The following is a 22,835-nucleotide window of genomic DNA, read 5'->3' as shown; positions in this document are numbered from 1 at the left end:
CCTTTAAGAGAACCGGAAGCAAAAGCAATTACCTTCTCTTCACCCTTCACCTCCTGGCTCAAAACAGCTCCTAACCCATTAATGCTCACATCCGTGTACAATATGGTCTTAGCAAATACATCGAAATGTCCCAAAATGGGCATTTTGCCAATATTGCTCTTAATAAAGACGAAAGCAGACCTACACTCACTTGTGCAATTGAATTCAGTTCCTTTCTTTAAGAGAGATCTCAAGGTTGAACCATGCTTGAAAAATTAGCAATAATTTTGGAGTAATACTCAGCCAGGCCTAAAAAAGATCTGACACTGTCTTTGTCCGTTGGTTCAGGTGCCTGGATAATGGAATCAACCAGCTCTAATTTGGGTTTAATACCTTCACCTGAAATTATATGGCCTAAATAGGTCACAGCAGTAACCCACAATTTGCACTTTTCTTTCTTCACAGTCAACCCTGATGAAGCCAATTTATACAACACTTCCCTTAAAATCCTGTCATGATCACTCAACGTCTTTCCATGCACCAATATGTCATCCTGGAAAAATAAAATAACAGAAATTCCTCCTAAAACCCTCTTCATTATGCTTTGGAAACAAGGGGCTGCTGAGGCTAGCCCAAACGGTATTCTTAGGAACTGATACGCTCCCAACGGCGTCATAAAAAAAGTTAGATGTCTGGAATCAGGATGAAGAACAACCTGGTGGTAAGCTGACGATAGATCTAAAACGCTAAAGAATCTTGAACCTCCTAACCAGATAGCTCTTCCGAAATATTTGGCAAGGGTTGGCGATCCACCCATATGTGTCTGTTGGGGTCTCTAAGGTCTACACACATTTGAATTTGGGTGTCAAAACAATTGGAGCCAACCACTCAGAAGATTCAATTACCTTCAAATCCAGTAGTCTATTGAGTTCCTTTCTAAGGGGTTCCAACAGTAGTCTAGGAACTTTCCTTACTTTGTGTACAGAAGGAATAGCATTACTCTTGAGAATAATTTTGTGCTCAAAGTTATTCAAACACCCCAGTTCATCAGTAAAAACTGTGGGAAATTCCCTTAAAATATCCAGATTTGCATCCTGATCGCTCACAACCATGACCTGACAGGTGGAGTTAGGATCCGATTTGATGGCCATGTCTCGCTGATGGCGCCAACCGAAAAGATTATCCCCTTGCTTCGCTACATAAACCTTGCCTACAGTTGTTCTGTCTCGAAATTGGATTTTCATGACCTTATAGCCCCCTACATCAATTTTAGTCCCCCCATAACTCACTGGGTTAATGTCAGGCTCTGCTAAAGGACCATACTCATCGCCAAATATAATTTCCCAATTTTTATCGCCCATCATGATGTAGGGAGACCCCGAATCCGCTAACACCTTGAGAACCTTGTTGTCTAATTTAACTGCACACTCTTAATGATCGGTCCCTCATCCACAACCTCAACATTGCCCACAACCTGGTTATCATCTGACCTCACACAGAACACCATTTTGTTTACACTCTCCATAACAGAATCAACACTCCATTGCTTGTCGCCCTTGCAAACCCTGGCATAATGAACCCTTTTCCACACCTCCTACATACAGAGTTTTTTGCATAGCAGTTTGGACTATTAGCAGTATGTCCTGGGTTACCACAACGGTAACACCGCGCCCCAGTGTCTTTGTTTTCCTTCCCTCTTTCTCTTGCAGAGGCAGATGATTTATTGTCAAAGCTCACTTTCAACACTTCATCCTGTTCATGGGTCACATTTATAGTGTCAGTTTCAGAAATACTGTGTGTTTCAGGAACATTCATCTCTTTAATCCAGTTACTAGTACTCTCCATTCCCTCCACAATAGCAATTGCTTCCTTCAAATCAGGATTTTTTGTTAATAACTTTTCTCTCATCAGAGATCAACTTGTACACTGTACCAACAGCAGGCGTGTCCAGTGATGTCACCAAAATCACAAGTGCATGCTAACGTTCGCAAGGAAGCAACAAAATTCCCTATACTTTCTGCCTTCCCTTGAACTCTTGCAAGAAACATATGCCTTTCCAAAACTACATTAAGCTTGGATTCAAAGTGTTCTGTCAACATTCTGACTGACATTTCATAGACATCTCTTGGTTCACCTTCCGCTCCACCAATAGACAAGGTTTCCAAGCTGTCATAGATGTTCCTGCCTTCCACTCCTAAATTATGTAAAAGTACGCCTTGTTTTCTTGCACGGGAAAACTTTTCACTCCCAATGGCTATCAAATATGAATCAAATAAATGTTTCCATAGTTTCCATGGCAAGATTGGTTCACCTTTATCTGATAAAAATGCAGGTGCTTGTGACATTGTGGTAGTTGCCATAGTGAAAACAAATAATGAAAAGAAAATCCATGGAGGAAATACAATAATTAAATCATTCAAACTGGTGAATCCACTGTACTTCCAAGATGGCTGCCAGGCGATGCAGTTCAGTTGCTTATAGACTTGCTGCACTCACGCGCGTCTGCGAATCCAATGTACTCTCAAGATGGCCGCCAGACGATGCAGTCTAGTTGTTTATAGACGTGCCGCACACACGCGTGTCTATCGACGAGAACACCGTAAACCTTCAGGTGACTTGCGCGCGTGCGTCTATTTTTAAGCAACCAAAATACCTTGATCCAAATTTGCTCGGGTGTTGTGCCAAACACCCGAGCGTCGTCAGAACCGCTTCACCGGCAAGATCCAGTGACCGGTAATACTGCTCCACACAAGCTGCACGGGGCAAATCAATCAGCCCCAAACAGTAGGACTTGCGGCAGCCCAAGAGTCCCAAAGAGAGGAAGATTGGCCTCCAGAAATCACCGCTCAGCAGCTGGCTCAAGGAAGATGCTCGACGGAGTCTGAAAGAACGGTAAGAGTGTTGAATCCTCCGTGGGTCCAAGGAGAGGTTGGTGGTGCCACCTGTCTCTTCCCAGACAACTCGTCGCCAGTGTTATAACGGCACTTACACATCCAAGTTTGGTGAGAAGAAGTTTATTAAGGAACCACCAACCGAAACCGGCCACAAGTCTCCCAGGTCTCCACCAACTGACCCAGAAACTTATCTTGCAGAGTTCCCATTACATTCCAAAAATCCTTTCAACTGTCAGAGTTCTTAGTGGAACACCAAGGACTCTGCCAGATTACAGTACAGCAAAAGCACTCTAAATTTGCTTCGCAGGTGTGCGCACATATAAAGATTCATGGGCGGCCATTTTGGAATTGTGGCTTTTATACTTTAGCAATATTCAAAGAGGGCCACCCACCACCTCAGTAGCTGATGATGATTGGCAGGTTGGTGGAAGCAAGCATTGGGGAGCACACAAATGATTGTATCTTTGACAAAAAGATGTTTTTGTTGAGTTATTTAGGGGTGTGCGGAACTTGCAGAGTTTCACTTTGCGGAATTCCATGGAGTTACATAACAAATGCTGTGAGATTCTGCAGAGTTCTGCCAAAGGGAGGAAATAGGCCTGTCACCTTGCCCATGCTACAACTTAGCTCTAGTAGCACAAACAAGGCTGAAAAATCAGCACAAAAAGCACCATTGCTGTGTGCAAGAGTGTCCAGGCATTCCAGTTAATTTTGCTGCAGCATGAGTACAAAACCTACTTGAGTGGAAGCAAATCTACTCTAGAAGCAGCCCTCTGACTGGGACTGCTCATGTTAGAAAATGGTGCTAGGGGATGCCAAATCTCACACATGCTCACATTACTGGAGCATCTAAGGAAAAAATTCTGCCACACGGCGACTGGCGGATTTGGACGGAACTCCGCGTTACAAGAGTAATACAGAGTTGCCAAATTCTGTCAATTCCTCAGGTGGAATGAAACATTGATAAACAATGGTAATGTGACAATCCACTTCAACATTTTCAACAGTTGATGATGTCAGTTAAGTCTTCACTTGAATTTTGTCATATATTGAAACAAATATCATAGTGTATTTGACTCTGCCTTCTAGCAAATTTTCCTGTGCAAACCTTCCTTTGAAGCATAATAAAGTCACTTTTCTTGATGCAGTCCTTTGATAACAGTTTCACGGATTGACCCTCTGGTAGTGTGGTTCGCAAATTACATAGTATACACACTCTCGCTTTCCTTACCATTAGAATTATCTGAATCTCACTTGATTCTGGTTTTGAGCACAAATTTGCAACAGGTTTGCCACATGGCTGGTTTTAATCGATATATATCCCAGGTGTGGAAATGCTGGACCACAACAATAGCAGAGTTTGGCAGGTTGGGATGTTTAAAGCCACTCCTTGTGTTTTGTTTAATAGTAAATGATCATTCTCTGCATTTGTTCGCATTGCTATTCTTTTACAGCTTCTTTCCTGGTGGTCTGAAAATTACCTTGGCTTTACTCCGCTCCTGTGCCAGATTCATCATGCGTATGATTCTTACATGTTGCATAGAGGCAAATGTTAAATGTGTCCAGCTGCTTGCTGTACCTTTAGCCTATGGCCTAATGTCTGGGACTATTACAGGTGAAATTGTGGGGCTCCAAGGAAAACATTTTAAAGCATGTCTTCACTGTTTGACATAATGTCATAATGCCAGTGTAGGGCTGCAAAAAATGTGGTGAAAATGACACTGCAGGGTTATAGGAGTCCTCTGAATATGCTCACTGACTAGCAGAGCAGTTGCATAGCTGTAAATTCAAATGCTTCTATTGCTGTATGATTGTTTGACGAAATATCCCTGACACAAGGGGGTGAACACAGGCTAACATCTGAAAATAGGCACAGCAGAAACAATACATTATTTTCCAGTCAAATAATTGCTTTTCTGGAAAAAGGAGTATTTATATATGACCACAAAGTAAGATATAACATTCACAAACAATACACACAGTCCCCTGAGGTCAGGCTCTAATGCGTTGCAGGCGGGTCCCTGAGTCCCAATCCCCTCAAGTTAGTGGTAGTGGATATTCCCCATTCACTACACACAGCATTCAAGTTAAGCCCCACTAGTAGTCCGAGTCTCAGGAATCCCATTCAAACTCTTAATTAAAGTCAAAAGTGTTACAGCACCGAAAGGTAGTCGGTCAAGCGTGTTCTCCGGGGCTGTCTGGCCTGAAAATCAATCTTCCCTCACCAGAAGGATTGGGGCAACTGGAGTCTCTAAAGCTGCAGCAGTTGCCTCTCCTAGATAGCATATGAGTTCCCTGGCTTGTTCTGGCACATGGACAGCAACCCGATCAGTGCAGCCAGCAGCCAGCCATCTCCTCACACATCACTATCAGCCCTATCTCCTTTCTGAGATGTGCCCAGGCCCCTTCCCAGGGACCTGTCTCTGATTCAAAAAGCACCCTTTGAAGGGAACTGGTGAGCCTGGCTCTCCATTCCTCCAGTGTGTCCCACCCAGCTCATAGGAAGACAGCAATACACAAATCCGTTTGGGTGGGATTCCTCTACCTCCTCTCCTATTTTTTCACTATGCAGTCCACCCAGCACATGCATAATCTGCATGCACTGTACAGAACTTCATATTTTATGCATTGTACCAGTCACGGGCACATGTACACACAGCACTTGCATACAATATACATGCACTTCACAGTACTGCATTGCCCCTGTATTGTACCATTCACATGCACATATACACCCAGCACATGTATGACACACACATACCACACAGCCCTACACACCAACTAATGTTGGCCAAAGGTGAGTTAAGCACACAGCAGCAGAACTTTAAATGAGTGAGCCTGTGGGCCTTTATCCAGTGACATAGGTAAAAAGGCCCTGTTCACTCCTACTGATCACCTCACGATATGCTGCCACCACGGCGCTTACACTGCTTAGCTCTGAGTAAAAGCAGTAGCCTTTCACCACTATGAGAGTACGACTTTGGGCACCCCCCTAGTCTGAAAAGACTGAAATCGTGGGACACACCTATGTCATGGCACACATGTATGGTCCCCGCTCGCCCATTACAACAAAAGTCTGCATTAGAGATTCACAAATCAGTAAAGTTGGAGCACTCAGGACTGGGGAGCATGTTCATCATCATGCAAAGGACTTTCTGTCCCAAACCTAACTTCTAAAATTAAAACAAAAATATATTAAAACAAGTTAAAATCAGATGAAAAATTAGAATTGGAGGAGTAAAATCCACTATTCTCACTCCATCATGATCAAAAATAGGGAAAGTGTTGGACTTTGGAAGGGCCAGATTTACTATTTCAATTCTAACATACATATCAGGTAAAGAGTTGGGCATTGGAGGTGTTAGATTTCCTATTACTATTCCAAATTAAGCAACAGCAGGGAAAGTGATGGAACGTAGAGGGAGTATGTTTACTATTCCCACTCCAAAAAATGCAACAGGAGGGAAAGTGTTGGACTTGGATCAGATTTACTAACCCAAATTCAAACTGAGCAACCATAGGGAAAGTGTTGGACGTTAGAGGGGTCAGATTTACTATTCCCACTCCAACTTACGCAACAGTAGGGAAAGTGTTGAACTTAGAAGTGGTCACATTTACTATTCCCACTTCAACCTGAGCAACAGTAAAGAAAGTGTTTGACTTTGAAGGGGGCAGATTTACTATTCCCACCTCAGCTTTATATACATATATATGAAACATAAAATATATTTCTAAAAAAATGGAAATATATATTTTAACATTACAAAATTTAAAAAAATCTATAAAAACCTGAAATGAAAATGAACATATAGCAGTATTTATAAATTAAATCAATTAATAAGCTTCATATTTAAAATATTGCCCACCCTATTACCCAAAAATTCTAACAACCACCAAAACAAATTAACTTAATACAGAAAACAACAATACACATGATTACAAATCTAATAAACCATTAATAGGTGTTTATGTTGTTTATTAATTCAACATACATCACAACATAAACAACTATTAACGGTTTATCAAATTGAAAACACACATTATTATAACCTTTTTGTAATATTTATAATCCGGTTAGATAGTAAGATAGAATGCAAAACGATAAAAAAAGGCGAAACCTATTGGCTTTGCCAATGTTTGTTCTGTCCTAGTTTGACTCTTGCTCTAGGCAAGACTGCTGGTTTGAGGTTGACAGAACTTATGTTTGTAGGCAACTATGCCAGTCCTACAACAAGTCACAACTGTTGTCCCAACCCTCCCGGATCACAAGCAGCACCTCACCAAAAATCCAACAGTAAAAGGTGATTTATGGCAGCATTTACACATGAACTCAAGAGTGCGACAACTCAGCGAGTATCGTGGTTAAACGTAGATTACCCCTTTCTCACACAAACAACATGTCTCAATCAAACACAGGCAATAAAGGAGATGCAGTAAAGTTTTCAATAGGTTTTATTTAACAAGACTGCAATCTACAATAAGTTGCATGGGCTGCAATGATAAGGATAATGAACAGTGCAAGAAATAGAATTGTGAAAACAATAGTAATTAATACAAAGATCCTCACCATCTTGCAATAACATAAAATGACATAAGATATGAAATATGTCCTAATACCCTAGCATGATGAACCTAACCTGTAACCTAAAGAGAGCTAGGGGTGTCAAACCTAATCTGCCAATGCATGTCCATGAGAAGAGCCACCCAACCCTTGTTACCTTGGAATGAGGTCTCTAGCTCAGACTCCATGAGGACACGAAGACTGGGTCAGCGTCAAGGCGATGTGCAGCATGGATAGCATTGATGGCATCTGGTAGGAATCCCTCTGACTTTCTGTCTATGTGAGGTGCATTTATACATATCTGCTCGGACCACTAACGTAGGTCTGTTCCCAAAGAATAGATAACAAGATATGCTTTGGGCGGCAATTACATAAACAATTACTCGAAAGCCCAAACTGGGAAAGTACTTAATGTGAATACCTACATCTTACCTATGTACTGGTGCTGATAGTGACGCCTTGGGAGAGTGGCACTGAAAGCAGAAAACTAAAACATTGTCCTAACTAAAACAATGCAGCCACCTTGGAAACATATAATTAAATAATTGAGCTAAAACAGAGCAAGCTAAGTAGGGTCAAAGTTACTGTGTGATGGGGGCACAGGTCTGCAAGCCAGAAGGCTAAGCTAACTCCTGCTTCCCATTAAAACAAGATAGGATTCACTACAGTTCTTCCTCGTCATCCGTTCTTACATGGGACATGAATCAGACGTAACAACCCCATTAATTTCTTGTCCGATTTAATTGCATATAAGTCTAGACGGAGATATCACTCAACTGTGCTTTCAGCCTCATGACCTGGCTGAAAATGAGCTGTGCCTTCTCTTTCTATGTGTTACTCTCTTGCCAAAATGGAAAAAAGGAGCGGCAAGTAGGTCCCCAGGAGTGCCGTCTCTGTCATCTAGCAGAAGAAAACTTGGTGCACGTGGTCTGCATTTGTCTAGCGTTGGCGGTTGAAAGGTGACTCTTGTTGAAAAAAGAACTAAACAGTTTAAGAATTAGATCCTGCAGACAAGCACTATTTGCAGCTTTTAACCCTCGAAACACAATATTGAACATGAGGCTGGTTCAATTTTTGGAAAATTTCTCTCTCAAAATCACAGCCTCTCGAAATAACCAAGCCATAGGGAGGGTAGAAACGATAGCAAAATCCCTATAACCCACTCGGAATATATAAAAGAAGGGAAGGCTTCGAGGTAGTTGATTCAGGTTGCTGAGCAGGTTGGTAATTAAGTCTGGCACTAACAATTAGACTTAAGTAGGGGCAAACATAATCAACAGAAGATCTCTCCCCAATGTGTCCAATTTTTAAAAAATGTCTCATTGGTCTATTTCTATTCTCTTCTACATTTCAATGTGGAAGAAATATTTCCTATATAATTTCATTTAAACACAGGACCTTTTAAGCTACATTTGCCTTATCTATACTAAGTTTGTTTTGTTGCCCCATCAATATTAATGTCATATAGCATTAGTAAGTTCTTAAAAAAAAAAAATGTTTTACGTGGAATGAAATTTTATATATTTTTTCCTTAAGATCTGTAATTGCCTTATTGCACTAATATTGCTCTGTTAAACTTTTATGTGGAAGGAAAAGTTTTATGGTTTTAATTAACTAATAAACTTGTGTGTTATTCATTCTCATTCTCTATGTGTTACTATTGGAAATGATGTGGGAAAGGAGAGGAAACAATCATTTGGGAAATGGGAAAGCTAGTGTGATACTGCTGCTGTATTCGTGCTACAAAAGACATAACAAACCCAGTATGTTTTACATATGTTGGACATTCTGTTCAAACCTCAAATCAAACTCCCAAAAAAGACTCCCTCTCTCTGCTCATTTTACAGTGGACCAATAATATCTGCTCAGGAATATTTTGAATTTGTGTGACCTCAGTAGAATCACAGACCAAGAAACATGCATTGACAATGCCAATTGTTTTCAATTTTGTATGGTAAGACAGTTTTCTCAAGCTTCAGTAAGACACAAAACAAGTAACACTTGATAAGCAGCTCAGGACAGTTCCTTTGTTCTCAAGTAACTTTGGACACTCCTATTTAATTATCTCAAATGGGGTAATCAGTGTGATAATAGCCGCACTGAGGGCACGAGGAGCTGGGGTGCAGAGAATGAGATATAACCAGCAGACAAACTGAAGGGCATTACATCTGTTCACATCACTGGCAAGGGCTCACCTGGAATATTCGAGAGGCCACATCTGCAGAGTTTTGTCAACTTTCGAAACCCTTGCCATGTTGTGCTCATTCTTGTGTTCAATTCTTAAGACCACCTTCTGTGTGTTGTATCCAATTCTGGAACCTTAATTTAGTGTGCCCAGGTCCTGGAGGCTGTGTTTCGAGTATTGTGTTAATTTCCGGAAGTTGTCTGCCTCATATTGCCTCTAGTTCCGGAGGTCACAACTGGAGAATTGTGTTTTATTCTTTATATCTCATCAGGGGTGTGATGTCTGGTAGTGGGGGAATTATCTGGCAGGCTGAGTCCTGTTTTGGAGGTCTCAGCTGGACAGCTGTTCTGAGGAAACCTCATCTGGATTACAGCGTTCCTTTATGGAGGTACCTCTGGTTATTGTGTCTGGGGGATATTCTGAGATACAATGCCCACTTCTGAAAGACGCAGTTGAAGGGGGTGGAGACGTGTGTGTTGTTAATTAGTGTATACGTGTGTGGTTAAATAGATGAGTGAGCAAATGAGTGAATGAATGGGTAAAAGGATGGGTGAATTGCTAAAGAGATGGGTGGGTGAAAGGAAGAATGTGTGAGTTTCAAGATGGAGGGGTAGAGGTGGCGGTGTAAGGTGGGTGGGTGAATGATGTAGAGGTGGATAGACGCACTGGAGAACGACAGGTAAAAATGTGGATGGATGTACATAGGTGATGAATGGGTGGATCATGAATAGATAGTGAATATGTTGATCGACAATGGTAAATGGCGGATGGATGTGTGAATGGTGAATAACGAATGGTGAAGGGAAATATCAGGTTATGAATAATGGATAATTCATAGCTAATCAATGGGTGGGTGGATGGAAGGACGGACTGATTAGTGAATGGAGGGGGAGTATTATTGGAAAGGTAATCTCGGTGGATGACTTGTGACTCATGAATGAAGGGGGATAAATATATAATGGTGTGTGAGTGGGGAAGGGTTGCAAGAGAACGGTGGGTGGGGATATGATTAGAGAATGATGGCTGGATGATGATTCATGAATATTAGATTGAGAATGGTGGATGAAGGGGTGGGGGTGACAAATGATGCGGGAATAATTAGGGAATGTTGAATGGTGTAAGGATGAAGAATAGTAAGTGGATCCCTGGAAAATGTAGGCTCATTGCTCCAAACAAATTGAAGGGTTAAAAAATGGTGAATTGTCAGATGATGAAAAGACAAAGAATAGAGAATAGATGGGTGGTGAATAAATGAGTGGTTTGAGAATGGTGGGTGGTTGGAAAATCATAAATGACTGAATGCATGAATGATCAATGGTGATCAATCATTGCAGCATGGTGGCAAGTTGATGAGGAATGGTGAATAATGAACATATGGATGGTGACAGAGGAAAAATGATGAACGTGCAGATGATGAATGGAAGGAAAATGGATAATTAACGGATGCCGACTAGACATGGCCCTGGTAGGTGGTTGTGTGAAGGGACAGATTGTGAGGAGGGTCTGGGCATGATGGGGACAAACAAACTGCTTGTGAAAAACAGGGACAAAGAGTCTGCAAGGCTTGCTGGTGTATTAAATCCTGGTTCACGCGCTTCACCGCCCCCATTGCAAGATGACATGCCATTTTCATGAAGTCCACTGTATTGAGCGGATCCTTCGCTGTGCAATAGAAGCCTGTGTTTAGCAGTGTTTAGCAGTGAAAGGTTTAGTAGTGGAATGTTGTGAAGAATAAACCAGCTACTCCTGCCAAGTGGCCTGTTCGTGAAATATAAACTCCAATAGCTTCTGCAGAGAGACACCATTACACAAAATCATACAAACACAGTGCAATGGACCTGGTTACTTTTTTTCACAGCGATACTTAACAGGCACTTGACTGCCTGAGATCAGTGCTTAATTTGAGCCAGTAGTTTCTGGTTCTCTGCACCAACACTTAATGCTAACACCAGCACTCACAACAGTCTGCCACATGTGGCCCTGTTTGTTTTATCTAAACATGAGCATCACAACGAATAGTATGAAGTGTCACACTTGTATGAGTGTCATGGTTAGTAGCTGTGTTAGTACTGTAATCGGCAGCACTGTCTGCAGCAGTGGGTGGTGCAATCTGCAGTTGCCTTCTGATGAGGGTCCTGGCACTTATTTGTTGTGTGCAAATTAAGCAGTGCCTGAGATATCAACCCTCACACTCTGCATACTAGTTACAGAGCATAACTATTTGCAAAACAAATTCCTCTATGACACCTGATGAACAAAGTATCAGAACATGTTGCAATCTGAAAGAAAATTTGGCAAAGCCAGCAGTTCAGGCAGTGGCTGTCAGCCTTTTGGCTTTGGCATAGCTAGATTTGTTTTGACATGATTTTTGTAAAACTTTATTGTAAGTGAAGTTACCTGGCACTCACAAATGTATTTTGGTCTCAAAAAGCACACATTGCCATAATAGACCATGGCACTGAAGAAAACTACCTTGTGTGCCGAAGGGCTCCTTGTGAAAGAGTAGAATGCTATCACTAACAGTGACGTTAGCCAATAGTTGAGTGGGTTAGCCCATTGTCCCATGCTGTACGCCGTAGTGAATGGAAGAAAATGTGAATGAAACAATAGCAGACCAACAGATGAAGAGGGCTGGCTGAAAGTCACTATAAATAAGTATATCATATATAACATTTAGGCTAATACCGAAATTGAATGAAATGAACCTTCTTACCAGTTCTTGAAGGTTGAAACCTTTGATCAAAAACCCGAATGTTCATTTTATTGCTCTGTCCTTCAATTAAAATACGGGTCTCTTCCAGCAGATTTATTTTCAGATCATCAATACGGCATGCAACCTCTCTTCCCAGAGAATCTTTCTTGTAGTGGTGGCATTTTTCCAATTTTTCTTTTTGCCTGCATTGGCCAAGATTCCCAAATATACATTAAGAGTTTGGCTGAGTTTAAGACTCACGTCTCTTTGGAATGCAGTGAGGAAACACCTACTCACCTCAGTGAAAGGGTATATTGAGTGTCATCCGGAGCTTTGATGCCAGGAGTCCAGGTACAGTTCATTGATGACGTGCGGTAAGCTACACAAGAAACATTGTCTGCTTCTGTGCCATCCATGCCTGCAAAGAATACTTTGACATATCACATCCCCATACAATTGAAAATTCTATTTGTATGCATACTGTGAAAAATCAATATTTATTGTGCATATGTTGTAGATTCATTTGATTGTTCAATATTATTGTATGGGAATTAGCATTAACAAACGGTAATTACCACGCAATACCTTTACCATGCATCCATGACGATGCACATGCCTTTACCATGCAAGTCTTTACCACACAAATTTTTACCATACATATACCCTTACCACACATGCCTTTACAATGAAAACGTAAGTATTCTGCAAATAAATATATATATGTATATATATATATATATATATATATATATATATATATATATATATATATATATATATATATTTACTTATTTATTTATTTTTCACTGAAAAAACAGTTACAGATTGCTATACAGGGACGCTATAGTTAGGTTCACATTTTAAACATACAAAACCATAGAAATTCATCTGTTATAGTTACAGTTATCTCAAGTGACTATAACTCGTGCCCTAAAGTAAATCGCGCCCCCACCATGCAGTTATCTGATCAATAATTTTACTGCAGATGTTAGTGACATTATCAATGACCTTATCAAAGATGCCATGAGTTCAGTAATTTGTGTGGTAATGAGCAGTGCATGGCGAGGGTGAAGCGACTTGAGAAGTTCCCGGGTGAGCAGGCGTGCTTTACAAATACTGATTGATTGATTGATTGAATAGTTACCTTAGGGAATAAGTTATAGTTACTTGAGATAATTCTAACTATAACAGGTGAATTTCTATGGTTTTGTATGTTTAAAATGTGAGCCTAACTATAACGTCCCTGTAACCTTTGTTTTCTGAGTGAATTTCTATGATTTTTTAAATTTTATTTCCTAACCATAACGTCCCCATAACCTTTGTTTTTTTTCAGTGAATTTCTATAGTTTTTTTAATGTATAGCAATTTTCATTACTATACCTTAGTCCAACCACCGCCGTGCACGGCCTTTGGTCGTGAGTGGCAATAGTTGGCCAAAGGGTCCCTGAAACCAACCCCCTATAAGCATCCAACCATGCACCATATATGGCTTTTGCCTGTGCGCAGAAGGGGTTGCCCGCAAGGCCTGGCCTGCAGCCAAACCCTGTGGCCAACAACCCTAACTACCCAACCCTACATTGCTTACAGTTCTTTGGCTGTGGGTGGCGGGAGTTGGCCACAGCCTATCTCTCTGTGTGTGAGAATAGGTGTGAGAGGGTGTATCTGGGGATGAGAGTGGCTGTGAGAGTCTATGTCTGGGTGTGAGTGCATCAGTGTCTTAGTGGGTGCACCAGTGTCTGCGCAGGTCTGTGAGTGGGTGCATGAGGGTGTCAGTGGGTCTATGAGTGGGTATGTGAGAGTCTGAGTGGGTCTGTGAGAGGGTGTCTAAAGGTCTGAGTGGGTCTGTGAGAGAGTGTCTAAGGGTCTGAGTGGGTGTGTGAGTGGGAAAAAAATTGAAAGAAAGAGAGAGAGAAAGAGAGTGAAAGGCAGAGAGATGGAGAGTTTTTTAGGCTCTGATGGATGATATATTTAGAAAGAGATATTCCTAGACAAATTGAAATAAATAATGTATTTGTCAAGTAAAAAGAGTGAGATCACCTTTGAGTATGAACCTTAAACTTTTGAAGTTTAAAAGAAATTAAAGGAGGAAACTCATCATGGGCACACCTGGAGTAGAACCCTCAATGTTTAGTGTGAGGATCTGAGAACTTAATCATTAGACCATAGGTGATTCCTCATTGTACTTTGTCCAGATATATCTATGACATTCAGCCCACACACTTCATGAGGAAAGGTACATGAATGTTCCATTACTAGGAGGAAGATTTTACAGTTTATACACTAGTGAATAAACTGCCCTTCTGCCTTGAGATACTAGGTTTGGAACCATCAGTCTACTGAGTGACAGTCCAAGATATTTACCAGTAGGTCAGAAGAAACTCTGTTCTGCTTTGCATCAAAATGTAACAATAACATTTGAACCACTAATCTTGCTAGTCTAATTATTTGAAGTCATTGCATGAAGAGACCATGCAATGACATCCTCTCTCTCTCTCTCTCTGTCTCCCATCTCATTATGGAATGGAAGAGAGAGAGAGAGTGACAGGACCGCAGGGGGAGCCTCAAGGCCCTGCAGTCCTAGCCGGCCTCCTGCGTCATGCAGGAGCCGGCATTGTTCCTAGAAGCAGAAAGCTGCACTTTATAGCAGCTCCCTGCTTGTGGGGGCAATATTTTCATCTGTCTTCCCTGCACGCATACTTGTGTGCAGCGAAGACAGAGGAAAACTCTGCTTTCTGACAATGGGAGCTGTTTGACAGTTCCCACTGTCAGAAACCAGACTTTGTTTGCTTTTGCTTCGTAGAGGCTGTCAGTTCCCACCAACCAAAAGCAAACAGCTATGTCCCTGGGGTGGGCACCCCGGGACATAGCAGTAGCAGGCCCTGGGGGTTGGCTGTCCTCAGGGCCAATATTGGCTCCTTGAGGAGGGCTGCGCAGCCCCCTGCATTAAATTAACAATGCCCCCGGGACTTGGCCTACCCAGAGGCTTCAGAATAAAAAAGCATTGGAACCCACGCTCTGTTTTTAATTTTCACCGGATCCGTGGATGTGTCGCGAATCGCTGCAAAAATTTTAAAAACCAGAGCTAAGGGGTCAGGGTGACTCTACCCTGACCCCTTGTTTGTTTATTTTTTACTTTTGTAGGGGAGCTCGGTTGAAGCCAGGTTCCAAGATTGCTGCCAACACTTCCTGGTTTGAAGTGTTAGCAGCCAATCAGAGCTGTGCATTTCCCTGCACAAGTTTGTCTTTTTTCATGAAGCCGTCTTGGCCAGTGATATACAAATGTATTTTCCCTTTAATATTTCCACAACTACTGAATGGATTTACATCAAATAAGTGAAAGCACAATCTGCGTACCGAAAGCTAGCTTTCTGCCACATTTGTGTAATTCCATTCAGTAGTTCGGACTGTGGCCTTGTTTAAAGATTCTATGGGAATTAACACGAGAAATTTAACTTTTTTGACCCCTCGCCTTTTTCTTTGCCCCTGCTGGACGGATCACCCTGAAACTTCCCCTGTGCAGCGAGAGTCACCGGGGCAATTGTTTCGGAAAATTTTGTCAAGATTCGTCAAATGGTGCCAAAGATATACACAGGTCAAAAAGCGCTTTTTCTATTGAAACATGGTCCTAACTATAACTAACTAGAGGCGATCGCCACTAGATAATACATGTATATATTTATATATATTTATGAATGAGGGTAAGGGCGTTTTTAGGGTTTGTGGGTAGGTAACGTGGCAAAGGATATTTTTAGGGTAAAGCGTATTTGGGTGGCAAGGGTGTTTTTAGGTTTCAGGGGTGGCTGAGTTTAGGGGCTGGGGGTTGATAAGCTCCTCTTTATATAAATATATACTTATGTGTGTGTGTGTGTGTATATATATATATATATATATATATATACACACACACACACACATACATACATAAAAATACTTTTTACTTATATGCAAAATGCTTACATTTTCATTGTAAAGGCATGCGTAGTAAATGCATATGCGTGGTAATGGTGTCATTGTAAATGCACGGCTGGTAATGCGTGGCTCCGTCATACATCCTTATTTTTTAATTCTTTTTTTTTGTTTGTTTTTTGGTGTCCTCATTTGCCTTATATACTTCCATACTGATCACCCAGGATCTTCCCCTGTTGGTGTGTGAGATGGCCCTAGGAAGACTGAAGTTCTCAATGTGAGCAGCCCAGGGGGGACAAGACTAATATCATGTCTTGATCCCATATGGTCCTAATCATTGGACACCTTGCCTCACAATAGCCATATCAGAGCCAAGTACTGCCTTTCTCTCCAACCACCTTAACCAAGGAGTCCACATCATTCTGGACTTTTTTGCATTAGTGCAGCTAGAGTCTATCTTGCATGTATAAGTTACTGCTTTCATCCAATCGTTCTTAGTAGGGGCCTTAAAAGATGTCCATTGCCTACATACTTCCCTTCTACCCAGTAACATCAGATAAAACAGCAATTTTAATTTATACCTGTTTAGGCCGCTTACTTTAGGTGTCCATCCAAAAAAGACCAGTTCAGGACCAATGACTATCTCCAAGTAAAAAATCCCCTTTGCCACACTGCTGACCTCTGTCCAAAAAACCTAGATATGGGGCAGAGAAAAAACATATGTAGATCATCGGCCTTACTGAGGCCACATTTTCTACAATACGGGCTTTCCACTTCTCTTAGTTTTGCTAATTTTTTGGGAGTATAGTATGCCCTATGAAGAGTGAAGAGGTGATTCCTTCTTAAGTACGCTGGTTTTGCCACTTGGTATAGTAAGCGCCAAGATGCTAGCCATAATTGAGAGATGTCTTCATTTGGGAACACTTTCCCCATGTAGAGACGGTGGGGTTCTTATCCTGGTCCAAGGCGTCCACAAATGAGCTATAGAAAACTGCCACTTCCTTTTTCCGGATGGGAGCTTTAACCAACTTCTCCTCCAACTTATTTGTGTCTGTTTCCTCCTCCCGCAAAGATCGGGCCCAGCTCTGCAATTCATAATATTTAAATTTTTATAAAGCTCCCTGGGTTTTAGCCGCAAGTTCCTCCCAAGAGGGAATTTTCCCATCTCGCAACAGCTGCCCCCATTCTGTAATGCCTGCATCCCTCAGAGGGAGTGCTAAGCTATCTTGGAGACATTCAGGTGTTCCTGGGGAATCCCACACGGGGACATACTTGCTATCGTATGTTAAATTTGTTGTTTTCCATATCAGGGCCCATAGCTGAGCAGCTGCCTGCAAGACTTTTTATCTCATTTTTTTGTAGAATCCGAGATGCCCAAATTTGTACATTAGTTTTAGTCCGCCTCCTACCACATCCTTCAGCATAGTGTCCCTTAATCGGTTCCCACCAACCCCAGATAGTAAGTCCTTCGTATTCTTTAACTGGAAGACCAAGACATACAGCGGAATATCCGGAAGCGCTATTCCCCACTTATCATATTTCTTTCTCAACTTCTTCCGAGCAATCCTAACTCCTTTGGACGCCCAGATAAAATAATCTATTTTTCCTTGCAACTTTTGTATCCAAGTCTTCTTAAAGTACAGGGGTATCATGTTGAAAAGAAAGGTGAACTTCGGTAGGAGGAACATTTTAATTAAATTGGTTCTTCCGTACATGGATAATGGGAGATGAGCCCAACTTAAAAGGGACCTGTTGACCTCTTTCATAACGCTACTAAAATGTACTTCAGCAATCTCTTCCATGCTATTATGAATGCTAATGCCTAGATATTTTAGTTTGTTTTTAATTAAGCTATGCACCTCCTCAATATTCCAAGTCATGATTTCAGTTTTAGATATATTGACTGCAGATCCCGATATCTTCCCAAACTCCAAAGTCAAATGCTCTAGACTTTCCAAGGTGGAACTCAGCTTACTTGTATAGATCATTATATCATCTGCATATAATGATATTTTCTTTTCCCAACCAGCATATTGGAAGGGTTTAATAGATAGGCCCCTCCTGATTTCTCTGCAAGCTGCCCAATATATAAATTAAATAGCAATGGGGAAAGTGGCCAACCCTGTCTGGTCCCCCTAGAGATCCTAAAAGCCGTAGTTAAATTTCCGTTTAGCAATATTCTAGCCATGAGGGTTTTGTTAATGTCCTTAAGAACCCTGTGAAAATTTTCACCAAAGTTGTAGTTGGTCAAGATAAAATTTAAATACGCCCAATTGCCCCTATCAAAGGCCTTGGTAGCGTCTAAGGTGATTATAGCAAGAAGGGTCTTATTGGCAATTGCCAGATCTATAGATCCAATTAGTTCATGAGATAAATCATGCATGTGTCTCCCCTTTAGAAGGCCCTTCTGGTCTTCCTCAATCAGTTTCCCAGCCACACTACCCAAACTTTTTTACCAGAATATTTGAGAATCATTTATAATCGTTATTTAGCAGAGAGATTGGTCTGTATGATTCATACACAGTGGGATCTTTACCTGGTTTTTAATATCAGGGTAATCACGGCTTCATCCCATGATTTTGGAAGGGGGGTATCTCCTCTAAAAATGTCATCAAATAATTGTGTTAAAATAGGTTTAATAACTTCCTTCACGCATTGATATAATTTGTTTGGCAGCCCATCTGGTCCTGCCACCTTTCCTATTTTGCCCTTACTGAAAGCCTGCAACACCTCCTCCGAGGTTATTTTTGGCTCTAGCTCTTCCTCTCCTAATCTGTGAGTTTTGTAACCGGCAGCCCATTCAACCATTCTAATCTTTGAAGTTCTGTTGTTGCTTGATCTTCAGTATATAAAGACTCAAAAAAGTCTGCAAAGGCTTGCTGTACCTCTGTGACCATCTCCAGTTTTTTCCCTGTGATGTTACATCTGATTTCCCTCACCTCATTTCTAATCAAGTCTGTCTTTATTTTCCATGCTAGGAGTTTTCCTGCGCTTTCACTATAATCAAAGTGTTCTAGTTAGCTTACCTCCCATCTAGCCTTAACCCTTGCTTCTACAGCGCCAGCTAAAATAGCCTTTTGCGCTGTGATCTCTTCCAACAGAGCTTCCCTCTCCACTTCCTGCGCCTGTGATTCTAACTTCCCATGTAAGAAAAAGATGGCCTGTTCAGATTCCTGGAGTGTCCTGTTATACTCCCTGTTCTTTTGTGCCAAAAGGTTAATCAGAACACTCCTTTTAAGGCTTTAAAGGAATCCCGAACCACATGAGGAGCCGCAAAATTGATGTTAATCTAAAAAAACTCACTGGCCTTTGCCCTTAGGACTTTTATCACTTCTTGATCTTTCAGAAGTGAAAGGTCTAAGGTCAACCTCCTTGTTTGGTTACTAGAATTACATTTCAACACCAAAAGAACTGCTGCGCGGTCAGAAAGTGGGCTGCTGTGTGCCGAATATCTATTACTTCAGCTTTAGGTGATCTATCTAATAAGGAGTAATCTATTCTTGATTGATGTTATTATGGAATGTGTAACCTCGGACCTGGCCATGCTTCTCTCGCCAAATATCCAAAACTGCAAAGTGTTTCATTATAGATCTAATGTATATCTGTGATTTAGGGCAGCTTTGAGCTCTACTCTTACTTGATTTATCCTGCGAGTTATCTAGTACTACATTAAAATCCCCTGAAATTATTATTGGATGTGGAGTGTACAATAATACTCGACATAATTCTTGCAGTGGTTCTATATCGTCGACATTAAGAGCATAGTATCCTGCCAGCATGTAAACCCTCTAGTTAATTTTTATGTTTGCTATAACCCAACTACCTTTCTTGTCTGATTTATAATTCACTATGGAGGCGTTTAGCTGATTCTTAATCAAAATCAAGGCCCCCCTCGAATGGCTAGAGTGGTCTGTGCATACCATCTCCTTCACCCATCTTTGAGATTTGAAAATGTCAGAGGATTCTTTGCTTGTAAGGTGCGTCTCCTGTAGCACTATCTGAGCTGAGGCATCCCTTAGATATTGAAGGATATTATCTCTCCTAGGCCTTACTCGAAGACCGTTCACTTTCCAGGATAAAACCTGAAACCGTCTTAAATTATCTATAATTTTTGTTTCCCTAACGTCCAGTGAAATTCTAACATATTAATTCCTACATCAAATACTGCTACGGATTCCTGAGGATCACCAAGTATTCCGAGGCACACCATTTGTTTTTTCATTTTTTCCCCTTATACTCCCTACCCAGTGCTCCCCTTCACCCCTGTTACCCAAAAGCCCCCCACCCCCGGAGAACTCTACCCTGCTCCACCTTGGTTTTAATAGCCCTTAGGCGTTATCAGGCTTTCTAAACACAAAAAGAAAAAAAAGAAGTGGAACAAAAAAAATATTTAAGAAAATCTTAGTTACATATTATTTCCTATGGACCGGGAAGCCTACACCACGCTTCTATTCTGTGTGGACGCTTACAACTTGTTTCTTAATGTCCCTAGTAAGTTATCAGCCTCCTCCCAATCCCTTATGTTATACATTTTGTTATTAATCATGACTTTTAAAGTAGCTGGGAATTTCAGCTGTGCTGTGCCATCTAGTTTCTTAAACTCATCCAACCTCTTCCCCAACTCCCATTGTTTATTTAAGGTAGTGTGGGAGATATCCAACCTTATATCAGAGGTACAGTCTTTCCTACTAAGCATACCCTGCTTTAACACCTTAGTCAATATCTCGTCTTTGATGTAGTGTGTGAGAAAATTCACTAGGCTCCTTCTGGGCTTATTCTTGTTTACAGACTCCCGGTTTGGGTCTCGGTGCACTCCCTGAATATCTTTAACCAGCACATCCTCTGGGCCCTCCCAGGCACAGCTCTGGATAAGTGACTCAACTACTAGTTTCTTGATGTTCTCTCCTTCTTTCCCTTTCGGAACGTTCAGCAGTCTGATATTGTTTCTCCTTGCATTATTCTCCAGGAATTAGAGCCTGTCCAAGTTATCTTTGTATTTTGCCTTCAATTTGTTCACTTCCTTTCTGTCCCTAGAGGTAGATTCTTTTAATTCTTCAACAAGACTTCCAGGGCCCACGTTCTTTGTGTCAGCATGTCTACCTTATCTGCTAGACCTTCACACACTTCCTGTATCTCTTTCTGATTAGTCTGAGATACAAAGAAGCCCTTCCTAACCTCCTCTGCCAGGGACTGTAATAGTTGTGGGGCTCGAGAATTGTTGCCTCCCCTTTGCATACCTAAAGGTTCCACAGACTTCTGGTAGTTCAAATCTCTGTTTTCTCCTCCCTCTGGAAGCTCCTGGTTGGAAGCTGGCAACTCCTGTGTCTCTGTTACACTTGACCTGGTTAAAGGGCTGGGGAGGAGATCATGGAGGCAAGTTAGAGGTTGGTCGTGGCGTGGCTCAGGCGAGCGTAGATTTTGCTTACCTTCTCGCATAAAGAGGAGCGGCTTTGAAGGACCGGGGACCGCAAGGGGAGTGGCAGGGAGGGGACACAAGGAGGCTGGATTGCCTTTTCTTTTTCCGCCTTCTCCCCACCCATATGAGCAGCAGCGGGCTCTGGGGAAGCTGCGCTGCAGGAGGATGCTGTGAGTCAATGTTGGAAGGAAGAGCACGCGACAGGGGAGCATGCTGGAGTTGGGCTGCCCTGGAAGTGAAGAAAGTGTGCAGGCTCACTTCCAGGGTCTCGCTGAGGGGGTCGAGTGGGGGCAGCAGTGGCAGAGGCAGCACCAACGAGGAGACAGAAGCATCTCCTCATGAACACTCGATTGTCAACTTGGAGATGGCACCCCAGAAAGGTGAAAAGAAGGTTCCGGAGGCTAGACAAATGGTAACGGAGGACTCGGGTGGCCAGGGTGGGCTGGATCTGAGAATATAAAAATGGGGAGGTCGGAAAAGTACATATTGAGGGCTTCTGTCAGGGCAAGAGGATCTCTTGACAAGGTTTGGGGGCAAGGTGACTAGAGCAATCGGATAGGGGGAATCCCTAAAAAAAGAAAAGCCCTCCCGAGTCAAAAGAATCAGGTTGTAGCACGAGGGAGGACAAAAGTAACCCCAGCATACGGTAAGCAACAACAAAAAATAACCCAGTCTCTTAGGTTCTTTTTTAAAGCTCTGTGGGACCTTTCCGAGGACTCTACCACCGCCTTACCACTCTTACACTTCAGGGAGAGTCCAGTTAGGACCATGGAAGACGACAATTGCGACTTGAAGACAGGCCTAAAGACACAAGCCCGAAACCTGCACCAAGGTCTGGAGGAAACAGGAGGGGGGGAATAGGAGGGTCATACATCCTTATTGAACACATGAAGGTGCTATGGGCCCTGATGTTGCTTTGGTGTCAAGCAGACAAATTACATTAAACATGCAAACTATAGAAGTGCATAGTGCAGGCTTTACTAGATCACCTGCATCACCAGGCCATATGATTACATTGTCTTCTCTACATCTTCCTGCCCTCTACAACTTCTTGGTCTGCATTTACGTCACCTTTTAAATAGATTATTTCCTTCTCTTCATCACTCTCTCTACACGTAACCTAACATTTCTTCTACGGACTCCACTAGATGTCACCTCATTACTTCTTGGGTTACAATACTTCTTGGGTTACACCACAGATC

The 22,835-nt window shown here is 41.9% G+C and overlaps 1 protein-coding gene across 4 annotated transcripts in view; it reads right to left on the bottom strand.

The window, feature by feature from the left end:
* LOC138250108 (interleukin-5 receptor subunit alpha-like) overlaps positions 1-22,835 on the bottom strand; it is a 403,009-nt gene that overhangs the window by 109,465 nt on the left and 270,709 nt on the right. For all 4 annotated transcript variants that reach the window (XR_011194888.1, XM_069204551.1, XM_069204550.1 and 1 more), the window contains exons 7-8: positions 12,609-12,729; positions 12,333-12,514 (exon numbers count right to left, since the gene is read on the bottom strand). Coding sequence is in view for 3 of the 4 variants with exons in the window: in XM_069204551.1 (XP_069060652.1) it covers positions 12,333-12,514; positions 12,609-12,729 (303 nt within the window). In the remaining variant the exon portion in view is untranslated. The remainder of the gene's footprint in view (positions 1-12,332; positions 12,515-12,608; positions 12,730-22,835) is intronic.

The sequence above is a fragment of the Pleurodeles waltl genome, chromosome 8 (genome assembly GCF_031143425.1).
Source record: "Pleurodeles waltl isolate 20211129_DDA chromosome 8, aPleWal1.hap1.20221129, whole genome shotgun sequence".
Lineage (NCBI taxonomy): Eukaryota > Metazoa > Chordata > Amphibia > Caudata > Salamandridae > Pleurodeles > Pleurodeles waltl.
Note: the sequence above shows the minus strand (reverse complement) of the source record. Positions and strands in the feature narration are given on the sequence as shown.